At 60.7% G+C, this 23,763-nt stretch overlaps 4 protein-coding genes across 4 annotated transcripts in view; all 4 read right to left on the bottom strand.

Moving 5' to 3' along the window:
- LOC102451810 (butyrophilin subfamily 1 member A1-like) overlaps nt 1-23,118 on the bottom strand; it is a 52,265-nt gene extending 29,147 nt beyond the window's left edge. The window contains exon 1 of the mRNA XM_089771345.1: nt 22,998-23,118. The gene's annotated coding sequence lies outside the window, so the exon portion shown is untranslated. The remainder of the gene's footprint in view (nt 1-22,997) is intronic.
- LOC102449337 (butyrophilin subfamily 1 member A1-like) overlaps nt 1-23,763 on the bottom strand; it is a 109,035-nt gene that overhangs the window by 15,743 nt on the left and 69,529 nt on the right. The window lies entirely within an intron of this gene.
- On the bottom strand, nt 252-9,407 carry LOC142823144 (butyrophilin subfamily 1 member A1-like). Its single transcript, XM_089771418.1, has 7 exons — nt 9,335-9,407; nt 7,665-7,769; nt 5,653-6,000; nt 4,747-4,863; nt 3,600-3,620; nt 3,480-3,506; nt 252-2,148 (listed from the first exon to the last, which is right to left on the bottom strand). The coding sequence occupies exons 2-7, from the start codon at nt 7,759-7,761 to the stop codon at nt 1,394-1,396; spliced, it is 1,365 nt and encodes a 454-aa protein (XP_089627544.1). The 5' UTR covers nt 7,762-7,769; nt 9,335-9,407; the 3' UTR covers nt 252-1,393.
- Nucleotides 12,400-23,137, bottom strand: LOC149523123 (butyrophilin subfamily 1 member A1-like). Its single transcript, XM_089770529.1, has 7 exons — nt 22,998-23,137; nt 19,816-19,920; nt 17,484-17,911; nt 16,657-16,831; nt 15,506-15,526; nt 15,386-15,412; nt 12,400-14,054 (listed from the first exon to the last, which is right to left on the bottom strand). Exons 2-7 carry the CDS (start codon nt 19,907-19,909, stop codon nt 13,300-13,302), a joined length of 1,500 nt encoding a protein of 499 aa, XP_089626655.1. The 5' UTR covers nt 19,910-19,920; nt 22,998-23,137; the 3' UTR covers nt 12,400-13,299.

Genomic DNA, 23,763 nt, shown 5'->3' on the forward strand with positions numbered 1-23,763 from the left:
TGGGCGCTGGGGGAGATGAGGGGTTCCGGGGGGCATGAGAAGAGGAGGGGGAATAAGGAGCCCCTAGGGGGCAGGGGAAGTGGGGGGTCGCTGGGGGAAACGAGGGGATGCTGGGGGCAGAAGGAGATAAATGGGCGCTGGGGGAGATGAGGGGTTCTGGGGGGCATGAGAAGAGGAGGGGGAATAAGGAGCCCCTAGGGCGCAGGGGAAGTGGGGGGCGCTGGGGGAAATGGGGGCGCTGGGGGCAGGGAGATGGGGTGGCACTAGGACTAGGGGGAAGTGGGGTACCCTGTGGGGGAGGGGAGGGCTTGGGGGTCGGCCCCCCCCGAGCTCGGCAGTGATGCTTTGCAACCGTTGTAACCAACAAGCAGTGAGGGGGGCGCAGCTGGGCGGACCCCTCGTTAGCACAGACACAAAACCAAAACTCTCTTCTCTGCTTCCGCCCACTGACTGAACTCACTGAACTTTAGAGCAAAGAAATAAACATTGAACTAAAAGGACTTAGTTTAATCCAATAAAATAAGCGATATTGCTGAGAGATGCATCCGACATTGCTCTGCTATTAAACTCCACTGCTGCATTGCTAAACCTGACATACCAGTATCAAAGGCTACAGATTTCCCCTCCCTTTCTTCCACCCAGCCTGGGACTCCTCAGGGCTCCCCCAAGGGCTTTTCCCTCCACGGCAGCCCAGGCAGCTCTCCGCTTCACTGGGGTGTATTTCTCTTTGCCAGCCAGCCCCGGATCAGATCTGTCCTGCCTCTGCCAGTGCCTGGGGGTCCGGCCGCGCCTCGGAGCCCAGAACCGCCCGCAAGGCCTCAGGCCAGCCCGGGGGAAACGCCGAGTGTCCCAGTCCCTCCCCGCCTGCCTTGCAACCCCCAGCAAATAAAAATCCAACCCCTGGGACTCAGAGAAGGTCCTCACCACAGGGACGAGGCTGCCACCCCTATGACTGGGCTCCTGCCCCCTTTTAACTCCCCTCCCCCCAAATCAGCTCCTTGGCACTGTGCAAGCGCCACCCTCTGCCCCCATTTCTAGCTAAAGGAAGGAAACTCAGGGAGCCCGGCTCCCGTCTGCAGCAGGAAGGGGATTTGCTCTCCTGGCTGCAGCAAGTGGAGCCCGAAAGGCGGGTCCCACGGGCGGTGGGTAAGGCAGGCGAGGGAAACGGCCTCCACTGCCCGGCCACCCTGGGGGTTGGGGCCACGCGGCTCCCCGGTGGCCAGGGAAGGGTGGGGCCGTGCGGGAGAAGGGCGGGTTGCACCAGGCAGCAGCCCTGACCCTGCGGTTGGGAAGGGGGAGGAGGTGGAAGGGGCGTGGTCTCAGGGAAGGGGAGTGGCTTCAGGTGGGTCCTCGCTAGACCAGCTCAATCGCACACCAGAAGATCGACCCCCCCTCAGCCTCGATTTCCCCAGGAGGGCGAACGAGGGCGGAGCCGCCAGCCAGTTTGGGCAGGGCCGGGCCAGCAGGGACAATTTGGGTTGTTCCCAGCCTCGCTGGAGCAGAGACGTGTCTCCTCCTCCCTCCCCGCTGCCTCAGCCCGGCCGGGCGAATCGCTCGGCTCTCCCTGCTGAGCTCCCCTCTCCTCGCTGGCTGGGCTGGGATCCCCTCCGGCCTGGGCCGGCACCGGGCAGATGGTCAGGGGAGCCGCGTTGGTGCCCCCGGCGTTGCGACCGGGACAGAAGAAAGGGCGCAGCGTCCCGGAGAAGGTGCCGGTGAAGGTGAAGAGTCGGGACCTGTCAGTCACATTGTAAAACGAGACCTCGCCCGCCTCGTAGTCCAGGAAAACCCCCACCCGGCTGGGCCTGACGCTCACGGGGAGGGGGGTCCAAGGGGAGGTGCAGGCCTTGTATCCCCCGTCCCTCAGCCGCACGACCCAGTATCCATCTTCAGGTGTGAGTGTGACCAGCCCCTTCCTGCTCACAGATTCCCTGCAGACCCCCAGGTACCACTGAGTCTTGTCCCCCACCTCCACCTCCCAGTAACGCCTCCCGCCCACGAACCCCTCGGCGCCCAGCACACAGGGAGAAGAGTCAAATCTCTCAGGGGTGTCGGGCAGATCCTGGCGCGTGTCTCCGAGTCTCACGCTTTTCCCATCCTCAGACAGGACGAGTTCGGGATGAGCCGTGTCTGGATCCAGCGTCACGTCCACTGGGGAGAGAGTCACAGAGTCAGGGCCGGGGGCAGGGGCGGGTCCCTGGGGTCAGCGGGAAAATTAACCTGCCCCCCCCCCCCGTTAATCGCTGTGCGGGGAGGAGGGGTGTCAGGGCCCCTCTGCCGGGGAAGAGACAATGGGGGGAAGCGCAGGAGCAGTGGGGGAGGGGCTGGGACAGGGGCAATGGGGGGGGGGAAGGGCCGGGACAGGGGCAATGGGGCAAGAGGAGCAGGCACCCAGAGACCAGGGGGGTGAAGGCAGGATCCCGGGGATGAGGGGAGGTTTGCAGAAGAAGGGGACAGACCCCAGGGTTGGCGGGCAGAGGGGTGTGAGGCAATGGGGGGATCTCCAGTGGGGCAGGGGGATCTAGGGCAGGGAGAAGTGCTGGGGGGGGGGGGCAGAGCAGCGGGACAGGTGTCAGGGCTGGGGTGGCGGGAGGCGACAGAGGAGGCACGAGGGGAGGAGGGTGAAGCAGGACCAGGGGCAGTAGCCCGATGGCAGAGGAGGGGCGGGAGCCAGGGGGCAGTGTGGGGTGATGGGCGGGGCCAGGCACTCTTGGGGTGAAGGGGGCAGAGGGTGGCAGGGAGCCGGGGCACAGAGCAGAAATGAGGGGAGGGGAGGGGCAGGGCTGGTGCCGGCTTGGGGAGAGGCGAGGACACGGGCCGACGGGGGCCGGAGGAGGGGCGGGCACCAGGGGGTGAATGGAGGGAGGCCGAGAGAGATGGGGAGAGGACGGGGCTTATGAGAGGCTGGCAGAGGGGGCCAAGGGACGGCACCAGGATGGAGATGGACGTCGGGGGGGGGGCAGCAGAGGTGCTGAGGACTCGGGGCAATGAGAGCACAGAGGAGAGGTGGGGCCGGGCACCTCGGCGCAGAGAAAAAACTGGACACAGAAGGGGCAGGGGCCATGGCAGACTGTGAGGGGGTGTCAATGAGGCTGGGGCAGCAAGGAGGGGCCTATGGCCTCTCTCTGGGCCCTGATCTCAGGTCACAGACTCACTCCCACCAGAGCTCTCTGCCCAGAGAGACCTGCCCCAGGACCTTGCGAGCACCAGCAGAGCGAACACACAGACCCTGCCGGGGTCACACGGGGCTGCCTGGCCCAGGCTCTGCTGGGCGTTACTGGGCTGGGCGGGTCTCACACCAGCAGGCAGAATCGAACCCGGGACCTCTGGAGCTTAGGGAAGGAGCTTTGACTGAACGAGCTCCCAGCCAGCTCTGGCCATAGAACCGACTCCCCCTCCCCCCCCCGTCCAGGGTCTCCAGCCCCCCACTGGCGTTTGTGTAACTGCCCGGGGTGGCTACAATCCCAGGGGCTGGACAGTACCTGCGCAGAGCTGGGCGCATCTCCACCCTGCAACCAAACAGAGAGAGGGGTGAGTCGCCCAGTGGGAGACAGAGTCACACAGGGGCTGTGCGGGGTGGGGGGCAGAGGGAGGGAACTTACCGAGCTCCACCTGGAGTTTGCCTGGAAACCAAACAGAGAAAGGAGTCCCGTTATCCTGCGGAAAGGAAGCGAGTCCCAAAGACCCTCCCGCAGGGACGTCCCAGCCCTGAGATCAGTGTTTCTTAAACTGTGTTCTCCCTTAAAGGGGCAGGCAACCTTTTTTTTTTTTACTCAATAGCTTGTTGCCCCTCCTTTTTTTTTCCTCAACAAAAAATTCCTTGCTGTTCCTTGGTCTTAAAAAGCTTAAGAAACGCTGCCTTAGACTGAGCCTGGCCGGGGCTGTGTGATCAGCCAGACCCAGCACCTCCCGTCAGCGCAGGACTGGGCAGCGGATGAAGATCAGGACCCACCCAGCCACCGGGCCAGGGCTAAGGGGCTCCCTCGGAAACTGGCCAGTGTTAACCCCGTGAAGCCAGGAGCAAGGCCGTGGGGTGAGGTGCAGGATGGGAATTCACAGGCTAAAATGGGAGCTGAAGGGGGAATCGCCAGGGTTAAACATCAACCCCAGGGCTTGGAAACCAGGAGATTCAGCTGAGAAAACCCTCGGGGGGGAGGGGGGATTTTCCCAGCTGCCTTGGGGGTTTGGACGGCCAGTGCCCGGTAATTTCAGCAAGACTTGCGGATTCACACCCCTGGGGCGGTTTGAAATGGGGATGTCAGCGAGTACTGGACGACTCTCCCCCCCTCGCTGCCTCTGCTTCCTACTCCTCCCCTGGCATTGCCCCGCCCCCAGAAGCAACTGGCGTGTACAGCAATGGCTCCATGTGCTGCCCCATATCCGCAGGCACCGACCCCCCAGGCTCCACTGGCCACAGTTCTCCATCACTGATCAATGGGAGCCAGGCTGGGGGGAGCCGCTTTCAAAGCTGCCTCAGCACCCGGCTCCCACTGCATTTAGCTGCAGAGCCCCAGCGGGGGTAGCTCCTGGCCCCAGCGTGAGCCGGGATCAATCGTGGGAGCTGAAGGGTGAAACCACTTGACACGACTCGGTTCAGGCTTAAGCTATTCAGCTCCCTCTGCCCCCTCAGCCCGGCTCCCCTGCCTGCAGCTCCCCCGGACACTGCAAAACCCCTCATTGTGCTCTACTTTGGGATTTGTTTTTAAATCCCTCTCACCAACCTCCCCGCCATCCCTCTCTCTACGTCACCTGTCTCTCGGTGCTGCCTCCAGAAGCAGTAGCTGGCCAGGGCGATGAGACCAGCCAGGAGAGCCAGGATCACACCGAGACCCGCCTTCCAGGGGTTGGCCCTCGGGAAACGCAGCTCTGCAAGAGAAAGTGCCATTGACGTGGGAGCAAACAGGCGCCGCACTGCAGAGTTTTTCTGGAAAAACGTCACTTCCATCCACACTGCAATTGCGTTTTCTCAAGAAAGTCGAAGGAACAGAGGAGTTTTTCTGAGATTGGGAAACCTCTTTCTACAAGGAAGAAGCCTTTTTGCAGAAGAGCCCTTTCGGGAAAAGGCGTGTGTGGCCGGGGAAGAGGGAGTTCTTCCCAAGAAGAGGGAAGAGGAAAAAGCACAGGGCCCTGGTGGCCACTCCGCCCATAGCGATCACAGCTGACATGCGAGAGAGCGTCCGTTCAGTGTGGACACTCTGTCGAAAAAGCCCTTTTGCAGGGTCATAGGCTCCTTCCCCTCTCTGGCATGATAAATGCAGAAGTGGGGCCCCGCCAAAGTCCCCCAAAACCTAAGCTCAGCCCCAGGAGTGCACAAAGTCACAGGAATAACCACAACGCGTTAGTGTCACCTGACCGGTTAGGGGTGTTTGTGTGTCTCATTAACAGGGCTTGACAAACGGCGGCAAAAGCCGCTCACCGGCCCCTCACTGCGCATGCACAAGAGCCGCATTGCATATGAACGCACTGCTGGTAAACAGGGCGCGCGGCTGAAATCTACGTGCCACGGGCGAGTAGATTCTATATTTTGTCGAGCCCTGCTCATTAACCCCTGGCTCAAATGTCAGATTTGGGCCAATAACCCCACCCCAGACTCCGGCGAGTCACAATCCAAGCACCAGTCGGGGTTTTGAGAGTTTAGGAAACAATGTAACTGACCTGGCACCTGCACTTCCAATAAAGCTTCCTCGTAAGAGACACCCAACTGGAAAAAACACGTGTACTGCCCCTCGTCGGAGGGCTGGATATCGCGTATTCTCAGGGAAACTTTCCCGTCGGTGATGTTGTGTTTCAAGAGCTCCGTTCTCCCTCGGTACTCCGGCATCTGCTCTCCGAACTGGTCCTGCCCGTCGCGGTACACATGCACAGCTGCAGAGAACCGGGATCGGAACCACCTCACCTGCATGCTCTCGGCGCTCATCCGGGGGGAGAGGTGGCAGGACAGGACGGCCTCCCCACCCAGGGCGGTGGCGATGGGGCACTCAGGTCCCGTCACTGTGAACTGTGCTGGGAAACGGACAAGGAGAAAACTTTCAGAGGTTAGTCTGTGTCGGCACAAACAACGGGGAGTCCTGTGGCACCTTGAAGCCCCTGAGCAGTTCACATCCAGCTTTTATACCCAAACGCTTTTGTTTTCTTGGGCTTCTGGGATCTGGTCTAATGCAGTTCATGCAATTCTCCCTGGGCTGGTACTTCCCTGGAGCTGTGACCTGCCCCACCCCTCAGGGATTGTGAATGGCACATTGGAAAAAATAAAACACGGCAGATTGGAGAAAAGAATCCCAACTCGACATGCGATGGGATGGAGAGTAATTTGGCTACTCAAAAGAGAGATCTTGGAGTGACTGTGGGTAGTTCTCTGCAAACATCCACTCCGTGTGCAGCCACCATCAAGAAAGCAGAGAACGTTAGGAATCATGAAAAACGGGATAGAGAATAAGACGGAGAATCTCTTATTGCCTCTATAAATCCATGGGACGCCCACAGCTTGAATCCTGTGTGCAGACGTACTCACCTCATCTTCAGAAGCATCAGTTGGCCTTGGAAAAGGTTCAGAAAAGGGCAACAAAAATGCTGAGGGGTTTGGAACAGGACCCATAGGAAGAGAGATTAAAAAGCCTGGGACTTTTCAGCATTGAAAAGAGGAGACTGAGGGGAGATAGGAGAGAGGTCTATAAAATCATGAGTGGTGTGAAAAAAGTGAATAAGGAAAAGTTATTGACTTGTTCCCAGCATCTACGAACTATGGGTCACCCAATGAAATGAACAGGCAGCAGGTTTAAAACAAACCAAAGGAAGTTTTTCTTCACCCAGCGCACTGTCAACCTGTGGAACTCCTTGCCGGGGGATGCTGTGATGACCAGGATTTCAGGGCTCAAAAGTGAACTAGATAAATTCATGGAGCTTTGGACCATCCATGGCTGTGAGTCAGGATGGGTAGGGATGGTGCCCCTAGCCAGTTTGTCAGAGGGTGGGAATGGGCGACAGAGGAGGCATCACGTGAGGATTCCCTGTTCTGTTCCCTCCCTCTATGGCATCTGGCTTTGGCCACTCTGGGCAGACAGGACACTGGGCTGGAGGGGCCTTTGGTTCAACCCAGTCTGGCCGCTCTGATGTTGCTAATTTCTGAAGCGGATGGGGGACCCCTCCCCCATGGCACAGTTGCTATCCCGACCCCAGAAAGGTGCCTATAAACGTGCATAGGGACCACTGATGGAGGAGGCACAGAATTAACAGAACAGTCGTCACATGTCAACAAAAGCCTGGATCTGGGGAGGGGGCAGATGGGCCTGGCCTAGGACAGTCTGTGTCTGGAACAGTGTTTAGGGGAGAACTATCAGCTGTAGCCAACGTGCGTCAGGCGCTAAGGGGTAGGCCTCTGGAATTAGTGTAGGAGGGTGAGCGAAAAAGCCAGCGAGCGCCCAGCTAAGGCTGTAGGGCAGATGTATTATTCTCACTGTTAGGGGTCTCAGTGCCACGAGCTAGGGCCGTGCCCCACGCCCGGCAGTTTGTGGGTTACAGAAGCACCACGGGGGTCACCCCAGGGGCCCAGTGTCAGTAGCAGACGCGGTTACTGGGCCCCCAGCTGTGACTGGGCATTCTGCCGTGTCCTTGGCAGGGCTGAGCAGACGAGGATGGCCACCCGGCGAGGAGTAGGCCGGAGCACCTACCTGGGGCCAGCCTGGGAGCCCACAGCAGGAGGCAGAGCGTGAGGTAGCCGGGTAACATGGAGCCAGGGGGGGACGCGGGATCCTTCCCCGTCATCATCGCTGGGTCTGGGGGAACAGGAGCAACAACAAACCAGCGGGCGAGTGAGGGGGAGGCAGCGACAGCCCCTCGGCCGCTTGAATCTCCCGGCCCGGCCCATGGCTCAGTGATGCGACCACTAGAACGCTGCCCGGTACCCACAGACCCAGAGCAGAGGGGCCGTTGGATCCTCTACTCTGCTCTGTGCCCTTGGCATCGCCGCTGCTTTGGGGAAGGAATCGCTTCTCTCTGGGGTGTGGCCGCCGGGCCCGGGTGTCTGAGCTGAAAAGGACACAGGGGCAAGTAAGGCGGTGCGCCCCAGTTCCCTGCTCTGGCAAACAGACGGCCGGCGCCGGGGCCTCTTCTGCTGGGGCTGCAGGTGGGACACTCCCAGATGGGTTTCCGGCGGCTCCCAAGGCTCCTGCAGGCCGGCCGTGTCGGCAGCCCCGTGCGCCGCACCAGAACCGCAGAGTCACTGAGCACTAGACGGGAAGGGACCTCGAGGTCAGAGCAGGGGGCCGGGAGAAGAGACGCGGGTGCAATTTTTCCTTTGAATTGCCGCATGCAGCTCACCAGCCACAGTCTAGGTGTGGCTAGAACTGCTGGGCTTGCTCCGGTAGCGATGTGGATCCAGAGCAGGTGCGTTTGTCTGGGCCTCCATTTTGAATTCGGAGAAATCCGAGCCTTACAAATCTGCGGATTGAACCGTTCCCTTCCCCTCCCTCCTTCTGATCGTTCTTTGTTTTAACGGCACCCTCCTGCGCCGGAATGAAATTCGATGAAACCAAACCGCAGACACGTACTGGCCCGCCACTGAGTTTTTTCTGCTTCTCGGCTGCCAGGTGTGAAATCCCCCTCACTTTCTGCATTAGCTGCCCGTCCCCCCGGAGTTTCACCCTGGGAAACCGGTGCCTGGGGGTTTCTGCGGCAGCGAGCCAGAGTTCTGGGGACTCCCCCCGGGCTGGCAGGAGGGTCTTGTGGCCTTTTCACACAAGAGCCGTAACTCCAAAAGGAGTTATTCCTCGTGGGGACAGGACGAACCCTCCCCGCTACAGCCCTGTCCTGCCGACTGACTTGCGCAAAAACGCGCCTGAGGTGTGGCCGCCCCGCTGGGTTTTGCGCAAAAGCCTTGTAGTGCAGACACAGCCTGAGAAAGCGAAGTGACTTTCACCCCGGCTGTGTCCAGATTTGGCGCCCAGCGTGTAGACAGGATCCGGGGAACCAGAAGGGCCGTGGAACACGCGGCCAAGGCAGGTTGTGGCAGCTCCTTCCCTGGGTTTAGACACAAGCAACCCTGCGCCTTGGCAGGGGTTGGGGCGAAAGCCCCTGAGGTCCCTTCCCACCCTGCGGCTCCATGTGTCAAACAGAAAACACACAGGGGACAGCTCAGCCCGGGGGCCGGATGAGACTCCGGATGCAGGTTTCGGTTCGAATGTGGAGAACCCAGACAACTGAAGGGCGAGGAGCCGGGAGAAACAATTTTATCGGCTCTGCTTTTATGGGGCCACCTGATCCCCCCCCCCCCAAACAGGCTCAGTCTGGCGAGAAGGAGGCAGAGGGGGAATTGCATTTCAGAACGACGGGGGAGACTTACCAAGGTCCCCGCGTGAGTGTCCAGACCTGCCCCCCTTCCCAGGGCATTCTGCCCCGGCTGAGATGGCGACCGGCTCTGGGGAGCAGCAGCAGGAAGGCGCAGGCCGAGCGCGGGTACAAAGGTAACACTAGGAGCAGCCGTTTATTGAGCGGCCGAGGGGAGGGGTGTCCCATGGCACCTCTGGGGTCAGAGTCTCCGCTCTAGGGCCCATCGCTGACCTGTGTTCTGGTGGGAAAGGAAAATGAAACCTCCACGGACGACGGTTCCAGACCCCAGGGGGAAAGCGACACGGGGGGGGGGGAACCTTTTTCAGGCCGGGGGCCGCAGGCCCACTGAAAAATCAGGGGGGGGCCGGACCCAAGTGAGAAACAAACCCAGCAGGCGGGTCCCCCCGGGCCTTGCTGCCCTTCCTTCGCTCCTACAGTCCTGGGGGGGTGGGGGGCAGGGCTGGGTCCAGCCCCCTCAGGAAGCCGCAGGGAGATTCAGCCACCGAGTTGGAAAGTTGTTTGAACCCTGGGCGGGCGGGGACGCAGCTGCCGGGGACTGGAGGCTGCAGCAGCCTGTCGTGTGGGGTACGGAGCAGCCCTCGGCTCGGCCCCCACAGCCTGGGGTCCTGTCAGCCGCACGACTCCCCCTCGTCCCCAGCTCCCTCCACACAGGAAACAGCCTCCTGCCATGTCCCCCCAACTTCCCAGCCGGCCTGAGACAGACGCACCCCTGGGAGCAGCGGGCTGGCTGGCGGGGAGGGGAGCCGGATCGGGCCCTGTCCATGCAGCTGGAGGGGGATCTGGAGGGGTCTGACCCGAGAAAGGGGGGGTCTCTGGCAGGATGGGGGCTGAGGTCCGGGTGGCTGAAGTTGCCCAGCGGGCCAGGACCTGCTCCCATCCGCACGTGCGACCGGTAGCGACACCCTAACCTGGCCGGGCACTAGGGACGTGCAGGGGAGCCTGTGACCAGTGAGCGTTGGGTGACCGAGGCGCTGGCCAGTTCACCGGTGTCTGAGCCCAGCCGGCTGGGGGGAGACGGGTCGGGCAGGGCTGAGCCTGGGGCAGCCAGCGGGACCCTGGCGCCAGGGGTCCAACTTGGCCGGGGCAGGCCAGCAGGGACCCCACCCCCGCCCCAGCGGCCCAGGCGGTTCCAGGTTCAATTTACCAGGTCACACGTTAACCGTGGAAACGCTCTTTCCCGCCCCCACTCGGCAGTTTTAGCCGCAGCGATCCCCCAAGTGCCGGGTTCCTGCTCGGTGCTCCCCCCTGCCCCGGCATCTCCTGCCCCATCCGTAGCACGAGCCCGAATCCAGGGCAGCCGGGGGCCGTCGGGGGCCTTCGGGGCTAAGTCAGCGGCTGCAGACCCAGCTTAGCCGCGGGGGGTGCAAACCCCACAGGACACAGTTCAGCCGGACTAGACCCCAGGGCACCGCGCCAGCCGGACCGGAGTCCCCTGGGGGCCCGGCTGCTCCCTCCTGGGGGGGACCTGCCCTGGCCGAAGACCCTTCCTGGGTTTCGTACGGGCAGGCTCCAGGGAAGGTTCGGGTCCGTTTTACGCCCTGGTTCCCCCGGGGGGGTGTCCCGCCTGGAGGGGCCTCGCACCTGGCTTCAGCCCCACAGCCCGGGGGAATCAGGGTGCAAAAATGGACCCTGCTGTTCCCTGCAGCCTTCCAGTCGCCTGCCTTGTCTGGCCAGGATATGGGATAACATCCCGGCCTCCCGGGGAGAGGGGCTGGCTCAGGGCCGCCACGGGCAGGGAGCTGCTGGGGAAGGGGGAGTGAATACGGGGGGGAAGCGGATGTGGGGGCGCAAACCCTCTCGGCACGACACGCACGGGATGGAGCAGCCGCAAATCACCAGGGGCGATACACGAGGAGCTGGCGACGTCTCGCTGGCCTGCCGGGTAGGGTTGCCGGATGGTGGAACAAAAATACCGAATAAAACCACCGGAGCGTCTGGGTCGATACCAGACAGACCCGTACGGGCGGCTGCTGTGCCGGAAACGCGCGGAGAGAACAGAGCTGGGCAGATCGACGCGCCCGCTGTTCCCGTCAGACGTCCTGTCGAGTGGAACGTCCGTCAGCGTGTCGGGTATTTGGGGTGAAACCATCCGGCCACCCTGGCTGTGTCCTGCTTTCCCGCGGGTCTGGACACCGAACCACATGACAACGGGCAGGGAAGCCTGTTGGGGGGAGGGGGGTTGCTGTGGGGCGGGGGCAGGTGAGGGGAGCACTCAGGGGAAATGAGGGATTTCTGGGGGGCAGGGGAAGTGGGGGGTCGCTGGGGGAAACGAGGGGATGCTGGGGGCAGAAGGAGATAAATGGGCACTGGGGGGAGATGAGGGGTTCTGGGGGGCATGAGAAGAGGAGGGGGAATAAGGAGCCCCTAGGGGGCAGGGGAAGTGGGGGGTCGCTGGGGGAAACGAGGGGATGCTGGGGGCAGAAGGAGATAAATGGGCACTGGGGGGAGATGAGGGGTTCTGGGGGGCATGAGAAGAGGAGGGGGAATAAGGAGCCCCTAGGGGGCAGGGGAAGTGGGGGGTCGCTGGGGGAAACGAGGGGATGCTGGGGGCAGAAGGAGATAAATGGGCACTGGGGGGAGATGAGGGGTTCTGGGGGGCATGAGAAGAGGAGGGGGAATAAGGAGCCCCTAGGGGGCAGGGGAAGTGGGGGGTCGCTGGGGGAAATGAGGGGATGCTGGGGGCAGAAGGAGATAAATGGGCGCTGGGGGGAGTTGAGGGGTTCTGGGGGGCATGAGAAGAGGAGGGGGAATAAGGAGCCCCTGGGGGCAGGGGAAGTGGGGGGCGCTGGGTGAAATGAGGGCGCTGGGGGGCAGGGAGATGGGGTGGCACTAGGACTGGGGGGAAGTGGGGTACCCTGTGGGGGAGGGGAGGGCTTGGGGGTCGGGCCCCCCCGAGCTCGGCAGTGATGCTTTGCAACCGTTGTAACCAACGAGCAGGGAGAGGGGCGCAGCTGGGCGGACCCCTCGTTAGCACAGACACAAAACCAAACTCTCTTCTCTGCTTCCGCCCACTGACTGAACTCACTGAACTTTAGAGCAAAGAAATAAACATTGAACTAAAAGGACTTAATTTAATCCAATAAAATAAGCGATATTGCTGAGAGATGCATCCGACATTGCTCTGCTATTAAACTCCACTGCTGCATTGCTAAACCTGACATACCAGTATCAAAGGCTACAGATTTCCCCTCCCTTTCTTCCACCCAGCCTGGGACTCCTCAGGGCTCCCCCAAGGGCTTTTCCCTCCACGGCAGCCCAGGCAGCTCTCCGCTTCACTGGGGTGTATTTCTCTTTGCCAGCCAGCCCCGGATCAGATCTGTCCTGCCTCTGCCAGTGCCTGGGGGTCCGGCCGCGCCTCGGAGCCCAGAACCGCCCGCAAGGCCTCAGGCCAGCCCGGGGGAAACGCCGAGTGTCCCAGTCCCTCCCCGCCTGCCTTGCAACCCCCAAGAAATAAAAATCCAACCCCTGGGACCCAGAGAAGGGCCTCACCTCAGGGACGAGGCTGCCACCCCATGACTGGGCTCCTGCCCCCTTTTAACTCCCCTCCCCCCAAATCAGCTCCTTGGCACTGTGCAAGCGCCACCCTCTGCCCCCATTTCTAGCTAAAAGCAGGGAACTCAGGGAGCCCGGCTCCCGTCTGCGGCAGGAAGGGGATTTGCTCTCCCGGCTGCAGTAAGGGGGTCCCGAAAGGCGGGTCCCACGGGCGGTGGGTAAGGCAGGCGAGGGAAACGGCCTCCACTGCCCGGCCACCCTGGGGGCTGGGGCCGCGTGGCTCCCCGGTGGCCAGGGAAGGGTGGGGCCGTGCGGGAGAAGGGCGGGTTGCACCAGGCAGCAGCCCTGACCCTGCGGTTGGGAAGGGGGAGGAGGTGGAAGGGGCGTGGTCTCAGGGAAGGGGAGTGGCTTCAGGTGGGTCCTCGCTAGACCAGCTCAATCGCACACCAGAAGATCGACCCCCCCTCAGCCTCGATTTCCCCAGGAGGGCGAACGAGGGCGGAGCCGCCAGCCAGTTTGGGCAGGGCCGGGCCAGCAGGGACAATTTGGGTTGTTCCCAGCCTCGCTGGAGCAGAGACGTGTCTCCTCCTCCCTCCCCGCTGCCTCAGCCCGGCCGGGCGAATCGCTCGGCTCTCCCTGCTGAGCTCCCCTCTCCTCGCTGGCTGGGCTGGGATCCCCTCCGGCCTGGGCCGGCACCGGGCAGATGGTCAGGGGAGCCGCGTTGGTGCCCCCGGCGTTGCGACCGGGACAGAAGAAAGGGCGCAGCGTCCCGGAGAAGGTGCCGGTGAAGGTGAAGAGTCGGGACCTGTCAGTCACATTGTAAAACGAGACCTCGCCCGCCTCGTAGTCCAGGAAAACCCCCACCCGGCTGGGCCTGACGCTCACGGGGAGGGGGGTCCAAGGGGAGGTGCAGGCCTTGTATCCCCCGTCCCTCAGCCGCACGACCCAGTATCCATCTTCAGGTGTGAGTGTGACCAGCCCCTTCCTGCTCACAGATTCCCTGCAGACCCCCAGGTACCACTGAGTCTTGTCCCCCACCTCCACCTCCCAGTAACGCCTCCCGCCCACGAACCCCTCGGCGCCCAGCACACAGGGAGAAGAGTCAAATCTCTCAGGGGTGTCGGGCAGATCCTGGCGCGTGTCTCCGAGTCTCACGCTTTTCCCATCCTCAGACAGGACGAGTTCGGGATGAGCCGTGTCTGGATCCAGCGTCACGTCCACTGGGGAGAGAGTCACAGAGTCAGGGCCGGGGGCAGGGGCGGGTCCCTGGGGTCAGCGGGAAAATTAACCTGCCCCCCCCCCCCGTTAATCGCTGTGCGGGGAGGAGGGGTGTCAGGGCCCCTCTGCCGGGGAAGAGACAATGGGGGGAAGCGCAGGAGCAGTGGGGGAGGGGCTGGGACAGGGGCAATGGGGGGGGGGAAGGGCCGGGACAGGGGCAATGGGGCAAGAGGAGCAGGCACCCAGAGACCAGGGGGGTGAAGGCAGGATCCCGGGGATGAGGGGAGGTTTGCAGAAGAAGGGGACAGACCCCAGGGTTGGCGGGCAGAGGGGTGTGAGGCAATGGGGGGATCTCCAGTGGGGCAGGGGGATCTAGGGCAGGGAGAAGTGCTGGGGGGGGGGGGCAGAGCAGCGGGACAGGTGTCAGGGCTGGGGTGGCGGGAGGCGACAGAGGAGGCACGAGGGGAGGAGGGTGAAGCAGGACCAGGGGCAGTAGCCCGATGGCAGAGGAGGGGCGGGAGCCAGGGGGCAGTGTGGGGTGATGGGCGGGGCCAGGCACTCTTGGGGTGAAGGGGGCAGAGGGTGGCAGGGAGCCGGGGCACAGAGCAGAAATGAGGGGAGGGGAGGGGCAGGGCTGGTGCCGGCTTGGGGAGAGGCGAGGACACGGGCCGACGGGGGCCGGAGGAGGGGCGGGCACCAGGGGGTGAATGGAGGGAGGCCGAGAGAGATGGGGAGAGGACGGGGCTTATGAGAGGCTGGCAGAGGGGGCCAAGGGACGGCACCAGGATGGAGATGGACGTCGGGGGGGGGGCAGCAGAGGTGCTGAGGACTCGGGGCAATGAGAGCACAGAGGAGAGGTGGGGCCGGGCACCTCGGCGCAGAGAAAAAACTGGACACAGAAGGGGCAGGGGCCATGGCAGACTGTGAGGGGGTGTCAATGAGGCTGGGGCAGCAAGGAGGGGCCTATGGCCTCTCTCTGGGCCCTGATCTCAGGTCACAGACTCACTCCCACCAGAGCTCTCTGCCCAGAGAGACCTGCCCCAGGACCTTGCGAGCACCAGCAGAGCGAACACACAGACCCTGCCGGGGTCACACGGGGCTGCCTGGCCCAGGCTCTGCTGGGCGTTACTGGGCTGGGCGGGTCTCACACCAGCAGGCAGAATCGAACCCGGGACCTCTGGAGCTTAGGGCAGGAGCTTTGACTGAACGAGCTGCCAGCCAGCTCTGGCCATAGAACCGACTCCCCCTCCCCCCCCCGTCCAGGGTCTCCAGCCCCCCACTGGCGTTTGTGTAACTGCCCGGGGTGGCTACAATCCCAGGGGCTGGACAGTACCTGCGCAGAGCTGGGCGCATCTCCACCCTGCAACCAAACAGAGAGAGGGGTGAGTCGCCCAGTGGGAGACTGAGTCACACAGGGGCTGTGCGGGGCAGGGGGCAGAGGGAGGGAACTTACCGAGCTCCACCTGGAGTTTGCCTGGAAACCAAACAGAGAAAGGAGTCCCGTTATCCTGTGGAAATGAAGCGAGTCCCAAAGACCCTCCCGCAGGGACGTCCCAGCCCTGAGATCAGTGTTTCTTAAACTGTGTTCTCCCTTAAAGGGGCAGGCAACCTTTTTTTTTTTTACTCAATAGCTTGTTGCCCCCTCCTTTTTTTTTCCTCAACAAAAAATTCCTTGCTGTTCCTTGGTCTTAAAAAGCTTAAGAAACGCTGCCTTAGACTGAGCCTGGCCGGGGCTGTGTGATCAGCCAGACCCAGCACCTCCCGTCAGCGCAGGACTGGGCAGCGGATGAAGATCAGGACCCATCCAGCCACCGGGCCAGGGCTAAGGGGCTCCCTCGGAAACTGGCCAGTGTTAACCCCGTGAAGCCAGGAGCAAGGCCGTGGGGTGAGGTGCAGGATGGGAATTCACAGGCTAAAATGGGAGCTGAAGGGGGAATCGCCAGGGTTAAACATCAACCCCAGGGCTTGGAAACCAGGAGATTCAGCTGAGAAAACCCTCGGGGGGGAGGGGGGATTTTCCCAGCTGCCTTGGGGGTTTGGACGGCCAGTGCCCGGTAATTTCAGCAAGACTTGCGGATTCACACCCCTGGGGCGGTTTGAAATGGGGATGTCAGCGAGTACTGGACGACTCACTGCCCCACCTCGCTGCCTCTGCTTCCTACTCCTCCCCTGGCATTGCCCCGCCCCCAGAAGCAACTGGCGTGTACAGCAATGGCTCCATGTGCTGCCCCATATCCGCAGGCACCGACCCCCCAGGCTCCACTGGCCACAGTTCTCCATCACTGATCAATGGGAGCCAGGCTGGGGGGAGCCGCTTTCAAAGCTGCCTCAGCACCCGGCTCCCACTGCATTTAGCTGCAGAGCCCCAGCGGGGGTAGCTCCTGGCCCCAGCGTGAGCCGGGATCAATCGTGGGAGCTGAAGGGTGAAACCACTTGACACGACTCGGTTCAGGCTTAAGCTATTCAGCTCCCTCTGCCCCCTCAGCCCGGCTCCCCTGCCTGCAGCTCCCCCGGACACTGCAAAACCCCTCATTGTGCTCTACTTTGGGATTTGTTTTTAAATCCCTCTCACCAACCTCCCCGCCATCCCTCTCTCTACGTCACCTGTCTCTCGGTGCTGCCTCCAGAAGCAGTAGCTGGCCAGGGCGATGAGACCAGCCAGGAGAGCCAGGATCACACCGAGACCCGCCTTCCAGGGGTTGGCCCTCGGGAAAAACAGCTCTGCAAGAGAAAGTGCCATTGACGTGGGAGCAAACAGGCGCCGCACTGCAGAGTTTTTCTGGAAAAACGTCACTTCCATCCACACTGCAATTGCGTTTTCTCAAGAAAGTCGAAGGAACAGAGGAGTTTTTCTGAGATTGGGAAACCTCTTTCTACAAGGAAGAAGCCTTTTTGCAGAAGAGCCCTTTCGGGAAAAGGCGTGTGTGGCCGGGGAAGAGGGAGTCCTTTCGCAAGAAGAGGGAAGAGGAAAAAGCACAGGGCCCTGGTGGCCACTCCGCCCATAGCGATCACAGCTGACATGTGAGAGAGCGTCCGTTCAGTGTGGACACTCTGTCGAAAAAGCCCTTTTGCAGGGTCATAGGCTCCTTCCCCTCTCTGGCATGATAAATGCAGAAGTGGGGCCCCGCCAAAGTCCCCCAAAACCTAAGCTCAGCCCCAGGAGTGCACAAAGTCACAGGAATAACCACAACGCGTTAGTGTCACCTGACCGGTTAGGGGTGTTTGTGTGTCTCATTAACAGGGCTTGACAAACGGCGGCAAAAGCCGCTCACCGGCCCCGCACTGGGCATGCACAAGAGCCGCACTGCACATGCGTGCACTGCTGGGAAACGGGGCCCGCGGCTGAAATCTACGTCCCACAGTCGAGTAGATTCTATATTTTGTCGAGCCCTGCTCATTAACCCCCGGCTCAAGTGTCAGATTTGGGCCACTAACCCCACCCCAGACTCCGGCGAGTCACAATCTAAGCACCAGTCGGGGTTTTCAGAGTTTACGAAACAATGGAACTGACCTGGCACCTGCACTTCCAATAAAGCTTCCTCGTAAGAGACACCCAACTGGAAAAAACACTTGTACTGCCCCTCGTCGGAGGGCCGGATATCGCGTATTCTCAGGGAAACTTTCCCGTCGGCGATGTTGTCTTTCAAGAGCTCCGTTCTCCCTCGGTACTCCGGCATCTGCTCTCCGAACTGGTCCTGCCCGTCGCGGTACACATGCACAACTGCAGAGAACCGGGATCGGAACCACCTCACCTCCATGCTCTCGGCGCTCATCCGGGGGGAGAGGTGGCAGGACAGGACGGCCTCCCCACCCAGGGCGGTGGCGATGGGGCACTCAGGTCCCATCACTGTGAATTGTGCTGGGAAACGGACAAGGAGAAAACTTTCAGAGGCTAGTCTGTGTCGGCACAAACAACGGGGAGTCCTGCGGCACCTTGAAGCCCCTGATCAGTTCACATCCAGCTTTTATACCCAAACGCTTTTGTTTTCTTGGGCTTCTGGGATCTGGTCTAATGCAGTTCATGCAATTCTCCCTGGGCTGGTACTTCCCTGGAGCTGTGACCTGCCCCACCCTTCAGGGATTGTAAATGGCACAATGGAAAAAATAAAACACGGCAGATTGGAGAAAAGAATCCCAACTCGACATGCGATAGGATGGAGAGTAATTTGGCTACTGAAGAGAGATCTTGGAGTCACTGTGGGTAGTTCTCTGCAAACATCCACTCCACGTGCAGCAGCCGTCAAAAAAGCAGATAAGATTAGGAATCATGAAAAACGGGACAGAGAATAAGACGGAGAATCTCTTATTGCCTCTGTGTAAATCCATGGGACGCCCACAGCTTGAATCCTGCGTGCAGACGTGCTCGCCTCTTCTTCAGAAGTATCAGCTGGCATTGGAAAAAGGTTCAAAAATGGGCAACAAAAATGCTGAGGGGTTAGGAACAGGTTCTATAGGAAGAGAGATTAAAAAGCCTGGGACTTTTAAGCTTAGAAAAGAGGAGACTGAGGGGAAGAGATAGAAGAGAGGTCTATAAAATCCTGACTGATGCAAAAAAAGTGAATAAGGAAAAGTTATTTACTTGTTCCCACCATCTACAAACTACAGGTCACCCTGTGAAATGCACAGGCAGCAGGTTTAAAACAAACCGAAGGAAGTTTTTCTTCACACAGCGCACAGTCAACCTGTGGAACTCCTCGCCGGAGGATGTTGTGCCAACCAGGATTTCAGGGTTCAAAAATGAACAAGATAAATTCATGGAGGTCTGGCCCATCAATGGCTGAGTCAGGATGGGTAGAGATGGTGCCCCTAGCCTGTTTTTCAGAGGCTGAGAATGGGTGACGGGAGGAATCCCTGTTCTGTTCACTCCCTCTGGGGTACCTGGTGTTGGCCACTGTGGGCAGACAGGACACTGGGCTGGAGGGGCCTTTGGTCCGACCCAGTCTGGCTGCTCTGATGTTGCGAAATTCTGAAGAGGATGGGGGAGCCCTCCCCCATGGCACAGGTTGCTATCCCAACCCCCAAAAAGATACCCATAAGAACCACAGATGGAGGGAATACAGAAATAAACAGAGCAGTCGTCAGGTGGATGTGAGCGTCCCCCAAGTATACATCTTGCAGTGCTCACTTGTCAGCAAACGCTGGATCCGAGTGGGGAGGAGGGGACAGCTGGAAAGATGGGCCTGGCCTAGGACAGTCTCTGTCTGGAACAGTGTTTAGGGGAGAACCATCAGCTGTAGCCAACGTGCGTCAGGCGCTAAGGGGTGGGAGCGTGTTCGGTTTAGTTCCTGAAGGGCCCTTCCTGGGTCACTTTGTTCCCACTTGAAACATCTGCCTCCTGCTTTCCAGGGTGACACTTTTCTTGTTTCCAGCTGGGGTGCATCGTAGCTAACGGGGGAGGGGATCTGTGCAGCCCTCCCTTCGCACTGAGCTAAACTCATTTCATGTTGCGCCCGGTTCTCTGCTGCTCCGCCCGCCATCGGCCAGAGGAGAAAGGAAACCGGGGAACCCGGCCTCCCAGGGCGCCGGCATAACCACCCCTGGGCGGACTTGAACCGGGGACCTTTGGAATTAGTGCAGGAGGGTGAGCAAAAAAGCCAGCGAGTTACAGAAGCCAGTGGGTTACAGAAGCACCACGGGGACACCCCAGGAGTCCTGTGTTGGTAGCAGACATGGTTACTGGGCCCCCAGCTGTGCCTCCGTGTCCTTGGCAGGGCTGAGCAGACGAGGATGACCACCCGGCGAGGACGAGGCCGGAGCACCTACCTGGGGCCAGCCTGGGAGCCCACAGCACGAGGCAGAGCGTGAGGTAACCGGGCAGCACGGAGCCAGGGGGGGACGCAGGATCCTTCCCCGTCATCGTCGCTGGGCCTGGGGGAACAGGAGCAACAACAAACCAGCGGGCGAGTGAGGGGGAGGCAGCGACAGCCCCTCGGCCGCTTGAATCTCCCGGCCCGGCCCATGGCTCAGAGATGCGACCACTAGCGCACTGCCCGGTACCCACAGACCCAGAGCAGAGGGGCCCCGGTTCCCCGCTCTGGCAAAGAGACGGCCGGCGCAGCAGGGCTGCAGGTGGGACACTCCCAGATGGGCTTCTGGGGCTCCCAAGGCTCCTGCAGGCCGGCCGTGTCGGCAGCCCCGTGCGCCGCACCAGAACCGCAGAGTCACTGAGCACTGGAACGGGGAGGGACCTCGAGGGGCATCGAGTCCAGTCCCCGGCCCTCACGGCAGGACCCAGCACCGTATAGACCATCCCTGACAGGTGTGTGTCCAACCTGCTCTTCCATATCTCCAGGGATGGAGGCTCCATAACCTCCCTGGGCAATTTATTCCAGTGTTTCACCACCCGGACAGGCAGAAAGTTTTTCCTCATGTCCAACCTAAACCTCCCTGGCTGCAGTTTAAGTCCATTGGGGTCTGTCTACACTACTGCCCTAGTTCGAACTAGGGTGGTTAATGTAGTCAATCGAAGTTGCAAATGAAGCCCGGGATTTAAATACCCTGGGCTTCATTTGCATCTTGCCGGGCGCCGCCATTTTTAAATCCCTGGTAGTTCGGACTCCGTGCCCGCGGCTACATGCAGCATAGAGTAGGTAGTTCGAATTAGGCTTTCTAATTCGAACTACCATTACACCTCGTTCAAACTAGGGCAGTAGTGTAGACATACCCTTGCTTCTTGTTCTATCCCCAGAGGCCAAGGGGAACAGTTTTTCTCCCTCCTCCTTGTGACAGCCTTTTAGATACCTGAAAACCGCTCTCCTGTCCCCTCTCAGTCTGCTCCTTTCCAAACTAAACAAACCCAATTCTTTCAGTCGTCCCTCCTAGCTCCTGTTCTCTAGACCTTGCATCGTTCTTGTTGCTCTTCTCTGGACCCTCCAATTTCTCCACCTCTCTCCCGAAAAGTGGGGCCCAGAACTGGACACAAGACTCCAGTTGGGACAAGGAGTACTGTGGCACCTTATAGATTTATTTATTGGAGCATGAGCTTTCACGGGCAAAGACCCACTTAGTCAGATGCATGGAGTGGAAATTTCCAGAGGCAGGTATAAATATGCAGGCCAGGATCAGGCTAGAGATAACGAGGTTAATTCAAGCAGGGAGGATAAGGCCCATTTCTAGCAGCAGGTCTGGAGGTGACACCCTTTTAGATACTTGAAAACCGCTCTCATGTCTCCTCTCCATCTTCTCCTTTCCAAACTAAACAAACTAAACAAGCCCAATTCTTTCAGTCGTCCCTTGTAGCTCATGTTCTCTATACATGTCATCATTCATGTTGTTCTTCTCTGGACTCTGGACCCTCTCCAATTTCTCCCCATCTTTCTTAAAATGCGGTGCCCAGAACTGGACACAAGACTCCAACTGAGTCCTAACCAGCACAGAGCAGAGCGGAAGAATGACTCCTCGTGTCTTGTTCACAACACACCTCTTCATGCAGCCCAGAATCATGTTTGCTATCTTAGCAACAGCATCACACTGCTGACTCCTATTCAGCTTGGGGTCCACTCTGACCCCTAGATCCCTTTCGGCCGGACTCCTTCCTAGACAGTCGCTTCCCGTTCTGTGTGTGACACGGGATTGATTGTTCTTAAGTGGGGCCCTTTGCATTTCTCCTTATTCAACTTCATCCTTTTTGTCTTGAACCATTTCTCCAATTTGTCCAGATCAGTTTGAATTCTCACCCGTCCTCCAGAGCAGTCGCAAACCCTCCCAGCTTGGGATCATCTGCAAACTTAATAAGTGTTCTTTCTATGCCAATAGCTAAATCACTGATGAAGATATTGACCAGAGCCGGTCCCAAACCAGACCCCTGCGGAGCCCCACTTCTTCTGCCCTTCCAGCATGATTTTAAACCGTAAATAGGCAGCAGGCAGCCAGGTACATCAAAGGGGTGACTGGAGACGCACGGTACCAGTCGTGTTTGCTCCCAGGGGAACTTGTGGGGAGGCTTCTACATCCCAGCCTCCCCGTTGACCTCTCTCACAGGGCCGCTTGGACCCTGAGCCGTGCAGGAAGAGGAACACCCCTTCCACCCCCCAGTCTCCTGCCCTGAGTTCACCTTGTTCCCACCCTCCCCAGCTCTGGCCCCTGCCCCCCACATGCCCAGCTTCTGGCCCTGGTCCCCTCCCCAGAGGGCTGCGGTGCGTCGGTGCCTGTCTGACATTCCAATGACTCTCACCCCTTACTCCCCGCGGGGCAGTGGTGGGTCGTGGGGTGCGGCACGAGGAAAGGGCCACGCCCGGGGGCCTGGCTGAGAACCAGGCGCAGACCAGACCGTGTGCACCCCTGGCAGGAAGTCACCTCTCACCCTGCTCTGAGCCGGACTGAACCGACCCCCCGGCCGTGTCCTGCTGCGCGGGGCTCGCTCCGGCCCCCAAATGGCTCTTGTGACCCTTTCCCAGAGTCTCGGGTACGGCGGGGGCAGGCCAGAGCCCGTCAGGGGCTGTCACCACCCTGCGCTTCTGGGGAAGGGCCCCCCCCACTTCCCCAAAAGGGCTGTAAGCAACTAGCGGCAGGCAAAGGGGAACCCGGCAGGGGGGACATTTCCAGCCCCCGCTGGGCCCCTGGGGGAAAGAGACACCGGGGACAGGAAACGTTTTTGGGTCGGGAGCCGCTGGCCAAAGAAAAATCAGGCAGGGACGCACCCAAGTGAGCAGCAAAAAAAACCCCAAACCATCAAACCCTCCCTCATGTGGCCTCTGATTGAGAAGCAGAAAGGCCCTTCCCATACCCCCCTGCGTACCGGAGCCAGGGGGGGGGGTGCAGCCAAGTAGATACTGTGCCCTACAGGAGACAGCAAGGGGACTGGGACACCAACACGGGCTCCCCCATGCTGGGGAGGAGCCCGGATTGTTGGGGTCGGAGGGTTCCCCACCCCCATCCCTGCACCCCCGTCCACAGCAGCAGGACCCAGCCCTGGAGCAGAGCTGCGGGTCTCGCGGGGACCCTACCTGCGGGGCCGTGTCTGCGCCGCTCCGTGCTCTCCGGCGGGTCCTGCTGCCCCCAGAGTTCCCGTCCCTAGGCAGAGCCCTCAGGCCTTAGCGTCCAGCCGCAGACTGCAGGGCCCTTAGCATATTTTCCACCTCACGTCAGCGCCATACTCTGGCTGCACGTTCCCAGCAGCAGCAAAAGCGAAAGTGCAACAGGCCCAACGTTCAACTCCCGCCCTCGCCCCAGGGCGGGGAAACGGCAGCTTCCAGGCCAGCAGACTCAGCACCCAAGCAGGCCTGGGGGGGACACGAGGAGCCCAGCAGGTGGGTCCCCCTGTTTCTCGCTGTCCTTCCTTCATTCCTACAGTGCCGGGGGGTGGGCAGGGCTGGCTCCAGCCCCCTCAGGACGCGCCCCCGGCTGCAGGGAGTTTTAGAGACCGAGTTTGAAAGTTTTAGCGACTGGGTTTGAGTTGTTTGAACGCTGGGCGGGTGCAGGACACAGCTGCTGGGGTCTGGAGGCTGCAGCATCCTGTCATGTGGGGTATGGAGCAGCCAGGAAAGGAGCAGCCCTCGGCTCGGCCCCCACAGCCTGGCATCTTGTCAGCCGCACGACTTCCCCTCGTCCCAGCTCCATACACACAGGAAACACTGGGGGGGGGGGGGGGGGGGGGAGTGAACAGCCCGGTGCCTGGCCCTGGGCTCAGTGCAGACAGCCCCTTGCCATGTCGTCCCCCCTCCCCCCCGGCCACTTCCCAGCCGCCCTGAGACACAGCTGCACCCCCTCAAA

The sequence above is a fragment of the Pelodiscus sinensis genome, chromosome 19 (genome assembly GCF_052426305.1).
Source record: "Pelodiscus sinensis isolate ZL-2025 chromosome 19, ASM5242630v1, whole genome shotgun sequence".
NCBI classification, from domain to species: domain Eukaryota; kingdom Metazoa; phylum Chordata; order Testudines; family Trionychidae; genus Pelodiscus; species Pelodiscus sinensis.